Source organism: Chironomus tepperi, unplaced genomic scaffold (genome assembly GCF_022539635.2).
Source record: "Chironomus tepperi strain 1889 unplaced genomic scaffold, CSIRO-AGI_Ctep_v1 contig_429, whole genome shotgun sequence".
NCBI lineage: Eukaryota > Metazoa > Arthropoda > Insecta > Diptera > Chironomidae > Chironomus > Chironomus tepperi.
Genome location: NW_027226551.1, coordinates 175313 through 193284, shown reverse-complemented (window position 1 = coordinate 193284; position 17972 = coordinate 175313). Strand labels below are relative to the sequence as shown.

At 35.3% G+C, this 17972-nt stretch overlaps 1 protein-coding gene across 1 annotated transcript; it reads right to left on the bottom strand.

Annotated features, from left to right (window-relative positions):
• Positions 1-4776: 4776 nt before the first annotated feature.
• On the bottom strand, positions 4777-16051 carry Picot (putative inorganic phosphate cotransporter protein picot). Its single transcript, XM_070649640.1, has 12 exons — positions 15811-16051; positions 13667-13711; positions 13480-13535; positions 10728-10814; positions 9680-9769; positions 9426-9593; positions 9318-9363; positions 8382-8399; positions 8020-8314; positions 7854-7938; positions 6466-6712; positions 4777-5434 (listed from the first exon to the last, which is right to left on the bottom strand). Exons 1-12 carry the CDS (start codon positions 15857-15859, stop codon positions 5103-5105), a joined length of 1518 nt encoding a protein of 505 aa, XP_070505741.1. The 5' UTR covers positions 15860-16051; the 3' UTR covers positions 4777-5102.
• Between the last annotated feature and the right edge of the window lie 1921 nt (positions 16052-17972).

The following is a 17972-nucleotide window of genomic DNA, read 5'->3' as shown; positions in this document are numbered from 1 at the left end:
CGTTCCCCTTCACACAAAACCTGCAAATATCCGCAAAATTCAGATAATAAAAAAGAAGAATTGTCTGTAAAGTTTTATTTTTAAAACATTTCCATTTTTCATGTCTGACTAGCTGTCAGGATATCAAAAAGAGGAAATGAAAAATTTTACAACGAATTATTACAGACAGTAACAAGAAGTAAATTTACTGTGAGTAAAAAATTTTTAAAAATGCCATTTATGCTTTTCATCTTATTATCGTGCATCAAACCCAACATCATTATTATAATTTTTGCAGAGTTTTAGGGATGGGAAGGGGTGTTTTTAGGGGAGGTTGGGGGAAATAGGGGTCAACCTCTCATTCAGGAAAGGGAGAAAATTCTTCAATTTGCTGTGCTTTTATGGCGAAATTCACGATCCGAGCGACAAGCACCAAACTCACACCATCATCTAAATGCCACATATTGAAATTTAGCCGTCATGATGACGAGGAAGCAGTATACTAAGAACCAACTGACAGTCACTTGTCAAAAACAACTAAATTTGCCAACTGGCTTAGTTCTAAGTACACTCCATCCTCGTCGCCATGACGACAATATTTCCACTTACCCTTTAAATTTTTGACTACACCCCAGAGGACAGAACAAAGAAAGAGAAATTAAATTAGATGATATTCTTATTTTTTTTTCAAACTTCATAATTCATGCTCTGCTGGAATATCAATAAAATGAATTCAACGAAACTGACAAAATGTCAAATTAGCAATTCAAAAGTTGGTCATTTTGAGAAGCATCAGCATTTGAGAGCTGTCCCGAGCGACACACATGAAGAAGGCTCCGGAAGAAAACTCTTCAGACTTCATACTTACTTACTTCGATGGTAGATGAATTGTGATTCATGAACTTCCACAGGTGTCAACTGAAGCTGGTTCTATCGATGGCTTTAACTTGCCGATTTTCCAATACCAAGCGGAACACTATTTCAAGCGACAGCTTCTCTTCCAAGAACTTTTTGGTCGTGCACGTAACAGAGCTCTACCATCCAGAAAGTCAGATTTTCAGAAGAAAAATTTTCAGCTTCCCGAATTTTACAGAATTCTGTCTCATTTAGAAGCCTAATGGTAGCATATGGAAGCTGGTTTTCATTTGACGAAAATAAATGAGCTTTATCGGAGCCTTACTACACATTGAAATAATGTCACTATGGCGACTAGAAGTGATAGTATACTTAATAACAAATGACAGTCACTTGGTGAAAAGTTACTAATTTTGCCAAGTGGCTGTCGCTTGGTACTAGACAGACATACTTAGTATGTGCTGATTGGATTAAAGCAGTGGATTTTACGCGACACACCTTGGTAACAACTCTTGAACAAAACCACACAAGGCATACGTGGTTGCTCACCACTGAGTTAAAGGCTCCGTAGTAGAGCCGTCTTCATTTGTGTCGCTCGGTATTTGGACATATCTATAGAAATTCTTTCAAGAACACGTTAAGCTCTTACAGAATCTAAATGACCTTCGAGTCAGTTGTTTTTAGAAAGTAAAATGATCAGAAATGTCAGCATAATGGATATAATGCATGCAGTTCATATTTTACATACCCAATGCGCTCTCTTCATGCAATCTCAAATCTATTTTTAGCAACATTTTCAACAACTCCCTTCAGACGCGTCAGAATACAATTTACTCTCGTTTCTCGACTAGACGCAGCGAGGCAAATAAGCAATTTGTATTTTAAATGCAGCAGCAGCAAGGAAATAAAAAGAAGAACTGAAATTGTTGTCTATTTTGCAAATATTTTCTTCAGAGTAGTCTGTAAATTATACTTTTTTTTATAAGTCTTCTTCGTACTCTTCTTTCAACTACTTAAAAAATTTATTGTATACCATTAGTGATTATAAATTGTTGACATTCTGCTATATTTTTTCAACTTTTAACGCTTTTTTTTTGTAATGAATTGAAATTTGTTGATATAAATTCTTGTTACTTCTTATTTTTGTTTCGTTCGAGTAATTTTAGATGAAATTTGGAATTATTTTTGTGAGAGAAAAATTCTTGCGACAATAAAAGCTGGTGCGGAGAGAAGCAGTAATCAATTTACAATAATCGGAAAGCGGAAATATTTAAGAATTTTAGTGAAATTCATTTGCTATTCATTGCTATACATGAATTTGCTATTCATTGCGTAGTTAAGGATTGAGGCTCAAACTTCTCCTTTTTGAAAATTCCACAATTTTCTGGCGTTTCCGTCAAAACCGATCAAATTCTCGACTTCTCATTGAGTCGACAACCCAAGTTCTAAAACGTACCCCAAATCCATAAAAAGGATTAGCGACCTAATTAATTTCCAAAAAAATCTAATGATGCAGAAATGTCTTCCTAAATTTACTTTAAAATTGACCAACTGCCATAACGGCCAAATTTTCGAATTGTGATTTGGGTCAGGATTCGGGTTTTGGGGTTGTAAAATTACTACAGCTCATAGGGAAGTGAGTTTCAAATTAAAATTTAATATTAAATGGAAGTACCCGGTCCTATAAAATATTTCTGCATCATTAAATTTATATTGAGATTAATTTAGTCCTTAATTTTTTTAAGGATTTGGGGTACCTTTCAGATTTGGGGTTCGACTACCCTACTTCTCATTTGTGTGTATTTCTGATCAGGGGACGTTCACTTAGTAAGTAATGCGAGGCTCTTAACGAGGAGAGTAAGGGTGATCCTTTGAGATTTAGTTACGGAGAGAAAGAGGGCCAAGAAGTTGATTTTGGGCGTTCCGTTATAAATAGATTATCGTCTGAGACAAGTATTGACGTTATTAATGAAAGCTAGATGAACAACTCCCTAAAATCAATGAAAATCAAAAAAAGGTTTGTAATTCTGGCTGTGTTAAATATGAAATCACAATAATCTTTATTTTCAATCATGAACAAAAATAAATCATCAATGGAAGGGAACATTCGGAAATTACGTAACGCTTAAGATAGTGTTTTTAAATCTCATTCCTTCTAAAGTAATGTTTTGTATCAAAATCATGAATCATGGATCAAAATCATGAAACAAAAGCGGCCTGTTTCACTAAAGTGGATTATCCTCGATTTCGGATTATCCAGCTTCAGTTTTTTGAAAATATCACAAACATGGTGTTTTACGTATTAGCTGTAAACCCCTTTCAACCTCCATTATAAGTGTTACAGAATTTCTGAACTTTTCCTAATCACAGAACTCGAGGTCGATTGGGATTTTGTATTAAAAATTTTATTTGATTCTACTTGATCCCGAGTGGACAACTTGACAAAATGTCTAGTTAGTTACTAGAACAATGGTCGACTAATGACATATTTTATGGAATGTTCCGGAGTGAACACATGACACATAAGATGTCATAGAATATTCCCGAAAAAATTCATGTGCTCACTCCGGAACATTCCATAAAATATGTCATTAGTCGACTGTAGGTATCGACTATCCCGGGATCGGGATCGACTCCATATAAAATTCAAGTCGACTTCGAGCTCTGCATAATCATTCGAATATTAAATGTGTAAATCTGTCTTTTTGATCATAGCCATCAACAATCATGTCTTTTATTATGCAATCGTTCCTTAAAATTCATTATACAATAACTTTATTTTGATATTCATCTCACTTTATTATTATTTTGATGGTTTGTTTTTATATTCACTTAAAATGAAGTTTATAAAATTAACAAGATTTTTTTAGGTACTTAAATTTAAATAAAATTATAGGAATTAAAATAACAACGAATAACTGTCTATAAAATAGTTTTTTTTGACAAGTATTTCTGAGTTGAAATACAGCAAAAAATCTTAATAGACATAAATCACACTTTTTGGAAATAAATTAAAAAAAAAGTTGAAGATTACTGATTGGTAGGTAAATATTCTAGGCAATTTATGGAATATGTTGATTTTCTTTGCAATAACAATAATGGGATCCGAGCGACACAAATGAAGAAGGCTACACCAAGGAACTTTAAAGGCTCTGCTAAACCTTATTATATTCACACCGTTTTCACGTGTGAATGTATTGATTTACACATTTGGTTTTAATAAAAGAAGGTTAATGGAGTCTTAAAAGCTCTGTTGCCGAGTCTTCTTCATTTATGTCGCTCAAGGGAGTCATTCACATATTACGTAATACAAAAAATTGTAATTTCAACCTATCTTTCTCTATGTGCTTTACGTAACAAGTGAACGACTCCATAAACCTTTATAATATTGCACTTAAAATTATTTTTGACTGATCAGCACTTCGCTATATTCCGAGCGACACATACGAAAAAAGGCTTAGTCATGGTTGCTTTTATTGATGTCAGACAGGGTAGTAGTCAGAAGAAGGCTTTTAGATGCTTCGTCCCCTAACTGACTTGAAATTTCTAAGCCTCCCTCCTTAAAAATTGCTTCCTAAGCCTCTGATCTCAAAGAATCTTCATATGGAATCCATATGACGGCAATATCGAGACTACCGCTATTTATTAGCTGTAGAATTAATCATGATGTAGCTTTGACAGAGTCAAGACAAAGCCTTTTTCATATGTGTTGCTCAGAATGCATCATGTCACTCAGTTTAACGACTATTTTATCGTGTATCTCATCAATTATCAGAGTCAGAGATAAGAAAATTATACTATATTATAGGGTTGGGCAAAATCCTTTTCGAATATTTGCCCAACCCTACTTTATTATAAGGCAATCACCCCAAACAGGCAAAGAGTATGCTTTCAAGAGCTAGCTTTACATAATTTTACTTGTTAAGCATGCTTACGAGCGTTTTCTCAGCTTATGGTTCTCTTGAGAGCATGCTCTTTACCTGTTAGGGTACCTGACAATTTGGCCCTTCCGAAATACTTCCAAAATTCTTCAACATTCCTTAAATTAAATGCTCTATCAATTCAATTGTTCTATTTAGCTAAAAAATATATCTTACAGTAGAGCTTGCAATTAAATAATAAATAAAAATTCAAATGTTTGGAATGAAATAATGTTCGTTGCACTAAATTAACCCTAATTTATCCTTTAACTAAGGCACAGTGGAATAGAAATAAAGCTTAATAATATTTTATTATTGTCTTCACAGACTCAATTTTTTTGTTTACGTTCAATACTTTGTTTCCTGAATATTTTTCTGCTTAAGTCCATTCTCATTATCAATAGCTTTAGATGTATGATAATGTTGATCATCAAGGTCTGGATTGTCCCACTTCTGTCGTTTACCAGTTGCAAAAATATTGTAGAATGTTGCACATACAAAATAAACAATTGCAGCTATGATGAACACATATCTCCATTGTGCTATTGTGGGCTTTCCTTCAATGATGTTTCCGGCAACCATCGGTGCCAATAATCCGGCAAAATTTGCTGTACAATTTGTTAAAGCCATTAATATGCCAGCAAAGCGTGGCGTAATATCGAGATGGTTCACTTTAAAACCTGTAAAATTCATTCGTTTTTATGCATGTTATTATTTTTTTGTAAAATTTATGCTAATAGAATTCGATGCAGCACTTTTTGCGGGATGTGGATATTTTGTGTGGTCAATTTTGCTGATTGTACACAAAAAACAAAAAAATTGTTTTAATTTTAATAATTTTAACTGAACGCAATTTTGTAGGTTGCAGTGGAGATGATGTTTTCATAATGTTAAAGAGATGTACGGAACTATTTAAAACAGAAGCTTCCATTTAGTTCACATCTGTTTCTAGTCTGGATTAAATTCTACAGTTAGCTAGAATCTACAGTTAGCTAAACTCGACTACAAAATCGACTCGGATGCAATTTGAGTTATTAAAGTTTGAAAATCATTTTAAGGACTTAGAGCTGTGGAAGGCAAACTGTGTGTCGCGGCACAGTAGTGCCAAAAATATTTGAAAATCCTATTTTAGGGTGTTCAACCTCCTTTCACCCTTCATCAAAACATTTCTGGCTATGTCCCTGGTTGCAGTACACCATAAACAAAGTTACCCAAAAGCTTATGAACGTCATCTCTACTTAAACTATAGTTCTAATTACGCATTCCTGAAGTCTTGGGTCTTCAACGAGTTCCCGAGACCGAATCCGAGATTGTGATCGAACCCGGAACCTAGACCGAACCTACAAGGGAATACTTTGAAGTCTCGGTCTCAAATTATCTCAAGACCTAGACTGGTGAGTCTTAGTGTCGGTCTCGGGAATATTTAGTTCCCGTATTTAGGAACCAACCAACATTTCTACATCAACAACCTAAAATATCCCTAACAGATATATAGCATGATTTAACAGTACATAAAGACCACTACGGTACCAACAAACGGTCTCTTTGTCTGATAGGATATTCAGCATAAACATAAATCAGCAAAAATGCTTCACAAATTTCCATTTCCCACAAAACTTTCAACTTGAAAGCTTACAATGTGAAAATAAATTTTCCATTAAACTGCTCATAAAAAAAAACAATGTAATTGAATTTTGTGCAATTTATTTACCTGAGTATATACCGCCATTTAATCCCAATCCAATTGTTAAAATAGCGACAGTTAAATAACGATCACATCCAGTATAAGAAGCAATCACGAGACAAATTGCGGCACCATATTGACCAATACTGTTAATTATCTTCCTGGTAACTGTATGTGAAAATCTACCGGATTCAATCATCCAGTCAGCACAGAATGAAATTATGTTCGAGCAAATCCACATAGCAAGATATGGTAAGGCTGATAAGAAGCCATTCTATAAGAAAAAGAGAGAAAATAAATAAATAAAGGAATGAACAAAAAAAAAAATAAATGTTGATGCCATATTTGTAAAAGTGATAAATTTGTACACCACATGATGCTTGTCATCTGTCATGTCATGTTGCGAAGAAAATTGGAAGTGGAATTTCATTCAACACTATAAACATGTATAAAAAAAACTAGATCTGGATGCTTTGGTAGTTAAGCAAAAGTTTTGTAATAATGTGAACAGGAGGAGTCTAAAGACATACAACAATGGAAGAAGGTTGTGACAATTCGGGAACAAACTTGAAAGTTGGAATGGGGGGCTGTTCAGTTGTTACGTAACCGTAATGCTCTTAGGAAGGTGATGAAGCTCTTAGGAAGAGGATGAAGCTCTTAGGAAGGGGATGAAGCTCTTAGGAAGGGGATGAAGCTCTTAGGAAGGGGATGAAGCTCTTAGGAAGGGGATGAAGCTCTTAGGAAGGGGATGAAGCTCTTAGGAAGGGGATGAAGCTCTTAGGAAGGGGATGAAGCTCTTAGGAAGGGGATGAAGCTCTTAGGAAGGGGATGAAGCTATTAGGAAGGGGATGAAGCTCTTTGAAAGAGAATGAAGCTCTTAGAAAGAGAATGAAGGTTATGTGAGGTTTGGTTACAATTCAACAAGCAATCTACATGGAGAGATTGACTAACGGAAGAGGGAAGAGGATGAAGCTGGCAGGGGATTCAAAAAGGTCGATCTTAAGCATTACGTAATAGGAGGGGATGAACGGCTCTAGGAGGGAGGGGGATGGTATTTATTATTAAGCGCTACGGTGGGAGAGCGACGAAGTCCAAAGGAAGTGATCAGCTCTTAGAAAGAGGGGGAAGTAGGGGTTAACCGGCTCTTAGATTTCGATTCTTAAATTTCTGAAGCTGGTAGGAAGAGGGATGGGGTCAGTGGGAGATATAGGTGGTAAAAGAATCCAAAAAAGCTATTTCTAACGTTACGGCATTTCCTTTCCATACATTCCATACGTCACATCATTTACAAACATCCCCAAAAAAAGTAATTCTGGAGTTGGTCCAAAACAATGATTAATTCACAAAACAAGCTTGTCAAAGTTTTCAGCCCTAGAAACGAAGCTTTTTGTTTCCCAAATAATAAAAAAACTTACTTCTTTAATGGAGAATCTCAAGACCTGCTTCATATATGTTGGAAGTTCTGTCATCAAAGTTTCATAGCCATAATTTTGCGCCATGCTGCGAGTATTAAATTGAGAATTTTATTATTTATCACCGAGTCGAAAACGAAAAAGAATTAGGAGCGGCAATGATACTTACTGTGCCAATAAAATAGCAAAAAATGGAAGTGATGTGAGAATTGATTTCCATGGTATTGGAGGTGATGTCATTTTTTGCGATCCCCACAATTGCTGTACAATATATTTCCTCTCATCCTCATCGATTGTCTCATGTGATTGTGGATCCTCCTTGCACGTCCATAAGAAGAATATGCACCAGACCGTTCCAATAGCACCGAATAGGTAGAATATTGATGGCCATGAATATTCAGCTAACAAACCAGACAATGGCATCGATATTACTGTTCCAAATTGTGCACCAGCATAAACGAATGCTATAAATTAAAGAACAGATTATTTATTTCCATCAAGTTTGAACAAATGTAAAGTTTGTCTTCTTACCTCCCATTCGACTTCTTTCTGTATAGAAACGTGAAAATAAAAAGATGTTAAATTTAGAATTTTATTCTAATTTATGTGAGAATGATATTTTGTTGTCGAGTGGCGCATTTCGATTGGAAACAATGAGTGAATTATTTTAGAAAATCGTGAAGGTCGTTCACGTGTGATGACTTCAATAAAGGAGATGATGAGTGTTGGAGTGGAATTCTCGCTATGGACTGTCAATGGGATATTAATGGGAGTGCAGTAGTCAACTCAAATGGTGAACCCGAGAGGTACACTGCGATGATATAAGACTTCATAGTGTCATTAGGGCCGCTAAACGTCTTCCCTGTCAAGGGTGTCCTAGCAGTGTCATTGCAAATAAATTGTGCTGTTTGGAAAGGCAGGGGTTGTTCGGGGCCACAGAAAAATGTACAATGTATATGTGACACTTTGCCATACAGTCTAATAACTCTTAATAGATCAGTGGTTGCAGCAAGTGACCGGACACCATAAGATGTGGGTTCGAATCCCACTCAGAATGCTTCGAGTGACATAACTGAACATGGCTCCGTTTTGCGTTCATAAAGCTGCCAAAATTAGACGGCTTCCATTTGGTGTTGATAAAACATGTTTAACGGAGCCTTCTTATCCAGTGTCGCTCGGGTCCATTACTCAAAATCATACATTTTCTGTTAGACATCCTATAATGTCTCATATTCTAGCATTAATCTCTCTAGACACTCTAATCAGGTTATTTTGATACAAAACGAAGGAATTGCTCTTAAAGCTTGCTTAAAGCCACAACCTTTAAGTGTCACAGTTTATAAAGCAACAACACTTATGTGTCACAACTCAATTGCAGATGCTGCACTTGTAGAATTTAAATGATTGACAATCTGTCGACTGTTGCACCGTTTCCCACAACAAAACTTCATTAAATAATAAATTTACCATTGGGAGGAATCCATTTAGCAAGTAATGCATGTGTACATGGCACCTATTAGGATGAATAATTAATTAGTGTCCATCCTTTTTGAGTTTATTCCAATAATAACTTACAATTGGTCCTTCACCTAAACCTTGAATAAGTCGAACAACACACAACCACACCCAACCACCTTGTTGTGCGGCAACCGGAACAAAAAATGCAAATATTGAATTCACAAGCATTCCATAGCCAAGAAAATTTAATGCTCCCCAACGTTTGGCTAAAATTCCAAATGGAATCTAGGATGATTATAATAATAGAAGAATTTATTTCAATTAGACAATGATAAGTACAATAATAATTATGTTTGTATAAAGATACATACTTGTGTTGCGACGTAACCATAGAAGAATGACGCAAGAATGTAACCTTGAAGACTTGTACTCCAAATGTAATCTCCATCTTGATGGTGAGTCTATTTTAAAAACAAGAACAAAGACTTGAGAATTTGTACAAAATTTTTTAATGAGGTACAGTTATTGCCCGACTGACACATGTTTTTCATGACACTTGGTGGTCATATGACTGTCACTTGGAGATCATATGACAGTCACTTGGAACTTCATATGACAGTCACTTGAAACTTCATATGACAGTCATTTGGACATCATATGACTGTCACTTGGTTGCTTATGACAGTCACTTGGTTGCTTATGACAGTCACTTGGACGACACATGACAGTCACTTTGACACCATATGACAGTCACTTGGATGCCATATGACTGTCACTTGGGCGCCATATGACTGTAACTTGAACGTTGTATGATTGTGAATTGGACCCCATATGACTGTCACTTGGTTGCAAATTACAGTCTCTTGGACGTCAAATGACAGTCACTTGGTTGCTTATGACTGTCACTTGGTTGCTTATAACTGCCACTTGAACACCATATGACAGTCACTTGGACCATACGACAGTCACTTGGATCATATGACAGTCACTTATAGGTCATATATCAGTTAATTGGACGTCGTGCGACAGTCACTTGAACGTCATATGACTGTCACATAGACACCATATGACAGTCACATAGACACCTTATGACAGTCACTTGGAAGCCATGTGACTGTCACTTGATTGCATATCACAGTCACTTGGATGTCATATGACAGTCACTTGGACGCTATGTGATTGTTACTTGGACGTTATGTGACCGTCACTTGGTTACATATGACTGTCACTTGGACTCCATATGACTGTCACTTGGACTCCATATGACTGTCACTTGATTGCATATCACAGTCACTTGGATGTCATATGACAGTCACTTGAAAATAATATGACAGTCATTTTCACGGCATTTGGCTACCATGAAAAATGTGTGCAGATCGGGTCCATATCTTCAAACTTTAAAACTAGACATCTACTTACAGCACTACTATTTCCATTACTACTGCTTGATTCGGGACACTCATCGTCAAATACTTCATCGTTCTGCTCAATAGCTGTATGATTGACCTGAAAAAAAATAGTAAAATAAATTTCATGCATATTCATTATTATTATAATTATGACTTTTATTATTATTATGATGTGCCAAGTGGTGAGACATTAAACATAGCACAGATTTCATGAAAATGAAATATGAATTCAGAAAAAAAAATTATTTAAACTTTTTTTTTTCACATTTTTCACTGTTAACATGTAGAATGTAGAAGATTCACATTCACAATGTTTTGTGTGATGAGAATTATTATGGGAAAAAAGTACAATATTTTTGAGGATGTATGTTACCTAGGGATTTGTTTGTTTGGAGCTATGAATAGACTTTATTGTTCATTTTACATTTTTGGAACATTACAATTTAAAGTTTTTAGGGGATTTTAGGTTTACATTTACTATCTCATTGTAATTGCTGGAGTCTGTGAGGTGGAAATGGTTGAGATAGTGCTGCAGTTAATTCCATGTCCAATAGAAGGCAAAGAGGGTGCTGTCAAGAGCTGAGTAAGCTGACGAGCATGCTCATCTAGTTTATTTAAGTTTATCAAGCTCTTAAGAGCATGCTAGGGCTCTATAAACAACCAACCCATTCCTCAGCTGTACACCCACCCTGTTTCAAGTACAGCAGCCTCCAACATTGAGCACATCAAGTGCTTCTATCAATCTAATGTAATTTGCCATTTCAACACCTTCCATCAACACTTCAAACCATAAAACACCTTAAATGCGCTCCATACACTCTGACCCAATTAATTTTCCAACTTGTTCTTCTTCTGACTTTTGTATGTAGCTAGTGTTTCATTATGAAAAATATGTGTAGCATACGTAGAAGTGTTGTGAAATGAAGGAAAAGTTTAACATTGAATGATTAAAATAAGTTGAAAATGATTGTGTTATTCATGGTTGGAGGTTGGATACATATATATATGCGATGCATACAATTTCTGAATTGAATCATGTGAGAGATGTGTTGCTGGTGCTCTTTAAAATATGATATCCTTCAGACACCACATGTATGTAGCATATTAAGGATTTTATATGAAAAATTTCCATTAGAAAATTTCATACCTTTTTTTTTTGGGGGTAGATTGTTTGGTTGACTGGGTTGTGTGGAGTTTATGAGGTGTTGTGGGTTTGGACGAAAGAAGAAAAAGTGAAAAATTTGAATTGTTCATGTATAGTTTTTGAGGAAAATTTTATCCTATGGAAGAATTAATCAACTTTTGTGAATATGAACATGAGTGAAAATTATAATTATGATTTTTAATGAATGCCTTAGTTGATTCTATTTTGGTAGCTACTTGAGGACGTGTCAGGGGTCATTGACACAGCCTTACTTTGGGGTGTAAATGGACTATCAAAATTTGAGGCTTTTTTGGATTTTTCTCATGAAAAACTCAAGAAAATTGAAGATTTTTATCCCAAAATTGAGGGAAGTCGAGTGGCTGGACATCCCTCCCGAATACACCCCTGGGGTTAACCCATGACTACCGTCTAGATTTCATTCATGATATACTTCAAATAATTCAAAAAGCCGTAAATTTAATTCTTTAGTTCCGGTCAATAATACGAGTTAGTTACGAATGCAAACTAGATGTGGAGATTATTTATTTCCCCACAAGACCGTGAAGCAACAGTAATAATTTAGATATAGTAATGTTCTAGTCTTGAGTTTCAATTCAATGAATTTAAAATCTCAGTGAATAATTCTCAGAATAATAGAATGACTTTGAGATTTTATTGAAGATTAAATAAGGTTAATTTAATTAAAATTGAAGATAAATGTTTCCGAATATCATAAATCGGGTAATGCAATCTATGATAATAAATCGCGTGGTGAGCAATCTTTGTCTTGCGATACTCTAGTGTGAAGTTTTTGGAATTGACACGTAAAGCGGAACTCTGGTTTTTGTAATTTCCATGAACTCTATATCGTATGTGTTTTTGGACGCGGCATTTAATCAATATGTGCCGTGGAAAAAAATTGTCTATCACTGGGTTAATAGATCAAAAATCAGTTCCAGGTCGGGTCTGAAGGATTTTATTTAAATCTAACATCAGGCCGAGTCTGTTGAGCACTAGAACATTTAAGTCGAATCCGGTACCTACTCAGAGTCATCCCAGTTTGGTGACGGATTTAAGATCAATTAATTGACTTGTGCTTTATGGGGTTAAAGAGGCAGATATGTGGAAATTCTCTTTAAATCACATGCCATAGAAATGGTCGGAAAGTCTATCCCTAACTAACTTGACTCCAGTTCGAGAGCAGATTTCGTCAAATCTGGTCTGTGACCAAAATCACCCTGGCCTGAGACTGGATTCCCCGTTATTTCTGCACCGTGAGTCTTTCGGGGAAGTTAAATGTTCCCGATTGACTCAAATTGGTTAACTGATCACAAGTCCGACTCTAGGAAGGCATGCCCCTGATTTAAAACCGGATGCGTTTTGAAATCCGGGAACATGTCATGGTCACGCCAATCTAATGCTGGATTTTAGATCAATTAACCGAAGAGAACAGTTCAGGATTGATGAGGTAGAGGGATAGAGGTCAATCTTGAGATCTTAGTTGACCAACATAGTTTATAAATTCAATATTTCATGATATATATGATATGCAGTACATCTCATCACAAAAATCATCTTTATTAATAAAAATACTTAATAATAAATTCAATATACATACCATGCTCACAATAGCTACGGACATGTTGGTTCTCATAACGTATGCATTTGCCATTCCTATCACATCGGAAGCCACCACAATCAAGTGAGATATAGTTGATGTACATAGTACAAAAAAATGAGAAATAAAAAAATTTGTTAACCCTTTAAATAATTGCAATAGTTTGGTAATACAATACAAGACTTACCCAAAAACAGCATGACTGTCATATAGTGTCGCGTTCCGAATGTTTCTGCAAAAAAATATATAAAAATAAAATAAAATCCAATTTTTTTGTACATTTTTTGGCAGAATTAAATGAAATACAAAAAAATATTTTTGTGGATTTTTCCATTATTTAATTTATTAATTTACCAATTTTTTGTCCTCTCTTTTGTTCTCATTGCCAGTGCCAGTATGGTATGTAGGCACACAGAAAAAAAGAAAATGAGAGAGAGAGAGAGAGAGAGAGAGAGACGAGATTGTAATCAGAGTTTGTTGAATTTTATTTTTATTTTATTTTATGGTTGAATAGCAGTTTTTCTGATTAAAATTGAATGAAAAATAAAAGTTTTTTTTTTTGGGAGAATGTTGAGGAGGAGGCACAGCAGAATGGACAAAAAAAGGTTTAGTGCGTTTATCTTGGATGTAGATTTAGTTGGTAGTTTGAACAGTGGATGGAAAATTCTTTAAATTTGTTAAGGACTTTGAGTAAATTTTAGATCTGAAAACATTGAAGACAGTACTGCAGTCCCAAGCTACAAGATGCAGTCAATTTCATTTTTCAGAAATTTTTCGTTAGCAAACTGAGCTAAGAACTGATATTGTGATTCCGTCAAGTTATTTTCATCTCATTTTGACGGTTTGACAGCATCAAAGTGGTGTACTAGTCACTTTATGATGTTTCTGGGGACAAACTCTGGGAGTTTAAGGACTGTACCATATATTTGCAGAATATATATCAAGTCCATGGTACATTACTTGGTAATGCATATTGAATAGTTGCCATTATGGTAAAAACGATTCAATTTGCCAAGTCGATGTCATAAACTACAAATTTGAACGTTGTTGGCAACTTTGACTATTTATGGGCAATTTGATTGTTTTTGACAAATTTGATTGTTTTAGAAAAATTGGTTGTTTTTGCCAAATTTGGCAGCTTTTGACAAATTTTACTGCTTTTAGCAAATTTGATTGTTTTTGGCAAATTTGACTGTTTTTGACAAATTTGATTGTTTTTGTTAAATTTGACTGCTTTTGACAAATTTGATTGTTTTTGTTAAATTTGACTGCTTTTGGTGAAATTGGTTGCTCTGATTGTTTTTAGCAAATTTGATTGTTTTTGACAAAATTGAATGTTTTTAACAAATTTGATTGCTTTTGCCAAGTGACTGCAACTTTGTTCCAAGAACACTCAAACCAATACAAACATTTAAGTGTCCAAACTAGGACAATGTCATCAATACCAATCCAATACCAAGAAGTACGCACTAACAACTTCAATATGATTCAATATTCCATACTTTACGAGAGGAAATGAAATTTTCCTGCATTAAATTTGAGTGAGAAAGGCAATTACTGATATATTCATGAAACATTTTTTTTATCACCACACTCAATTAATTTTTTGTGTCATTCAACATTTTTATTGTTGTTGTTGTAGGATTTATCCTTTAAATTAAGGATTGTTGAGACTGAGGACAAGATTTATAAGTCTAGGTTCTGACGAATTCACTAGAAGTCAGGGTCTAAGCTCCGATCTCGGTTCCGTACTAGGTTCCATTCTCAGTCTCTTACTCGGTCTTGTTCTCAGTCCCATACTCGATCCGGTTCTCAGTTCCACACTTGGTCTCGTTCTTACTACAGTACACCGTCTTATTCCCAGTCCTGTATTCGATTCGGTACTCAGTCCCATACTAAGTAACATAATCAATTCCATACTCAGTCCCATTTTCAGTCCCATACTCGGTTCCGAACTCAGTCCCATACTCCGTTTCATTCTCAACCCATACTAGATCCTTTTCTCAGTCCCATACTCGGTCCCGTTTTTAATCCCATACTAGGTTCCGTTCATAGTCTCATACTCGTCCCATTCAGTCCAATACTAGTTCTCGTACTCAGTCCCATTCTCAATCCCACACTCGGTTTAGTTTTCAGTCCCATGTTAAGTCCAATTCTCAGTCCTATACATGGTCCTTTACTCGATCCCGTTCTCAGTCTCGTTCTTAGTCCCATACTCCGTCCCGTTCTCGGTCTCTATCTCGATAATTCATAAAAACCGAGACTTCGAGAAACCCAACTTTAAATCCACGTGTACTTAACAAAATAAAACATAAACTTAACAATACTCACTTTTTGGCTTTGGCACGTCTTCATAGATCACTTCCTTTGATTGAGTCATTTTTCTTTCCTTTCAATGAATTTATTGTCACTCAATAAAAATAATAAGTCGAGTGTTTTTCTTGCGTGTGGGTGATATTAAGCGATGATAAAAACTGATTACAAAATCTTCAATTACTTCCAATTATAAATACGTGTTATGCCTTAAATGAGCACTTTAGATCGATAATAATCAGCTATTAAAAGTAGTAATCTGAAAAGATAATGGAAAAAGATTGTTGCAATATTTGTTGCTAAATAATAAAGTCAATAAGTGATTATTGGAAAGAAATAGAGACAACATTGAAGACACCAGCAGTTCTTATACACACACACATTCATACAATTTCAAGATCAAAGATTATCATGCCTTCCAAGATTTTTTTTATTACGATGGTCAGTTTTATCGCACATTCTTGACTACAGACGCTTGTCTATTGAGTTTTATAATCAGTTATTGTGAGCTATATCTTTGGTATTTTAATGCTCACGTCATTTTTGGAGTCGTTTATCAAATATGTTTATTATTGAATATCTAGAATGGATGAGAATTTGAATTTAAATGGCTGTTTATGGAACAAATATTGTCAATGACATTTGGAAGCCCGAGTAGCACATGATGTTTGCTAGATTCAGGGGTGGAGTCGTAAGCATTGAAGGGTGATGGGGGGTTAGAACTTTTAGATTTTTACCCGCAAAAATGGGGGTTTTTGGATTTTTCCAAAAAGGAGAGTAAGGAGGTCTGATCCCGAAACAACAACCCACCCCACCTTGAATACCCTTTTGGCTAGAGCCTCGGTGCATGGTCGTATTTACGGTAAGACACGAAACTGCTCGAATACCACCGTAAGGGCTGATTTCGGTCCATTTGTGAGCCAAAAAATGAGTATTACCACATTGTGTACTTTGAGAACAGAAAGCTTATCCCGAGCAATACAACGTGTTTGCTAGGGAACCATAACATTGCCTTATTGACGATAAAACGTGATGTTACCCTAATCTCATCGTGATGGCTTATTTGGACCCAGTAATTTGGTACCCTACGATTCACAGTGGATCAACAGGAACCAATCATCATTATTGCTGTGAAAACACCATTTTGGACTGTGCCGCTCGGGATAAATTGTATTTTTGACATATCATAATAAATGAGCAAATCCTCCATATGTACAATATTTTAATAATCAGTAAATACTGCTTAATTCTGCAATAATCCATGATTGAAAAAGCGTCACGATCAAAATTTTTGCAAATTAGACTCGGCAAAATGCGGAAATATTTGTGCTGATTTTTATATTTTTTTTAATTTTGTCAAGCATAACTGAAATTGTAGCACATGATAGAAAATTTATAGACATTTTTGTTTACCAGCTCATTTAGATGTGCCACATGATAGAAAATGTGACTTTTCTTAATGAAATTTATAATTTTCTCACGGAATGTAACAGTACTAAATATCTAAAGAACCAAAAACAAGCAACAAATCAACAAAAATGTTTTGAACAGTTGTCATGAATTTTATTTATTTATCAATTTTAAATCTCAAAGCTAGCACGTAATTGAGAATGGCTTGAATGGAAGTATTCAAATATTTGAATTCTTATTAGTTTTTGCCCGAGTGACACAAATGGAGAAGGGTCCGTTATGGAACTTTAAAGGCTTCTGACGACCCTGGTTCGATTCTAGGGCAAGTCTAATCGGATTCTGGTGCTTTGTACTATTTATAGTCAAAATAACTCGGTTTGTGTATTCGCGACAAACACATTGTAGCTAGATACATTGCATTGGTATACCCCAGGCCATGCAACTGTGCGAAGCAGCGCTGCAAAATAACAAATGATGAAATCTTAATGAGGTCTTAATGATAAAATGGAGCCTTCTTCATTTGTGCCGCTCGGGTGTATTAAGCATGTTCAAATATATTGACTGAGTATGTTCTTGAGCACGTTCATTGAGCTGAGTATGCTCATTGTCTATTAAACTTTACTATCAACAGATGGGAGCCGCTTAAATTTGGCAACTAAATGGACGTGATTATAAAAGAGGTTTATCGGAGTCTTAAAGGCAGTGGTGGGCAATATTTTATTGTTTGGGGCGCATCTTAGCACTAAGTCAAAGCTGCCAATATCAATCTA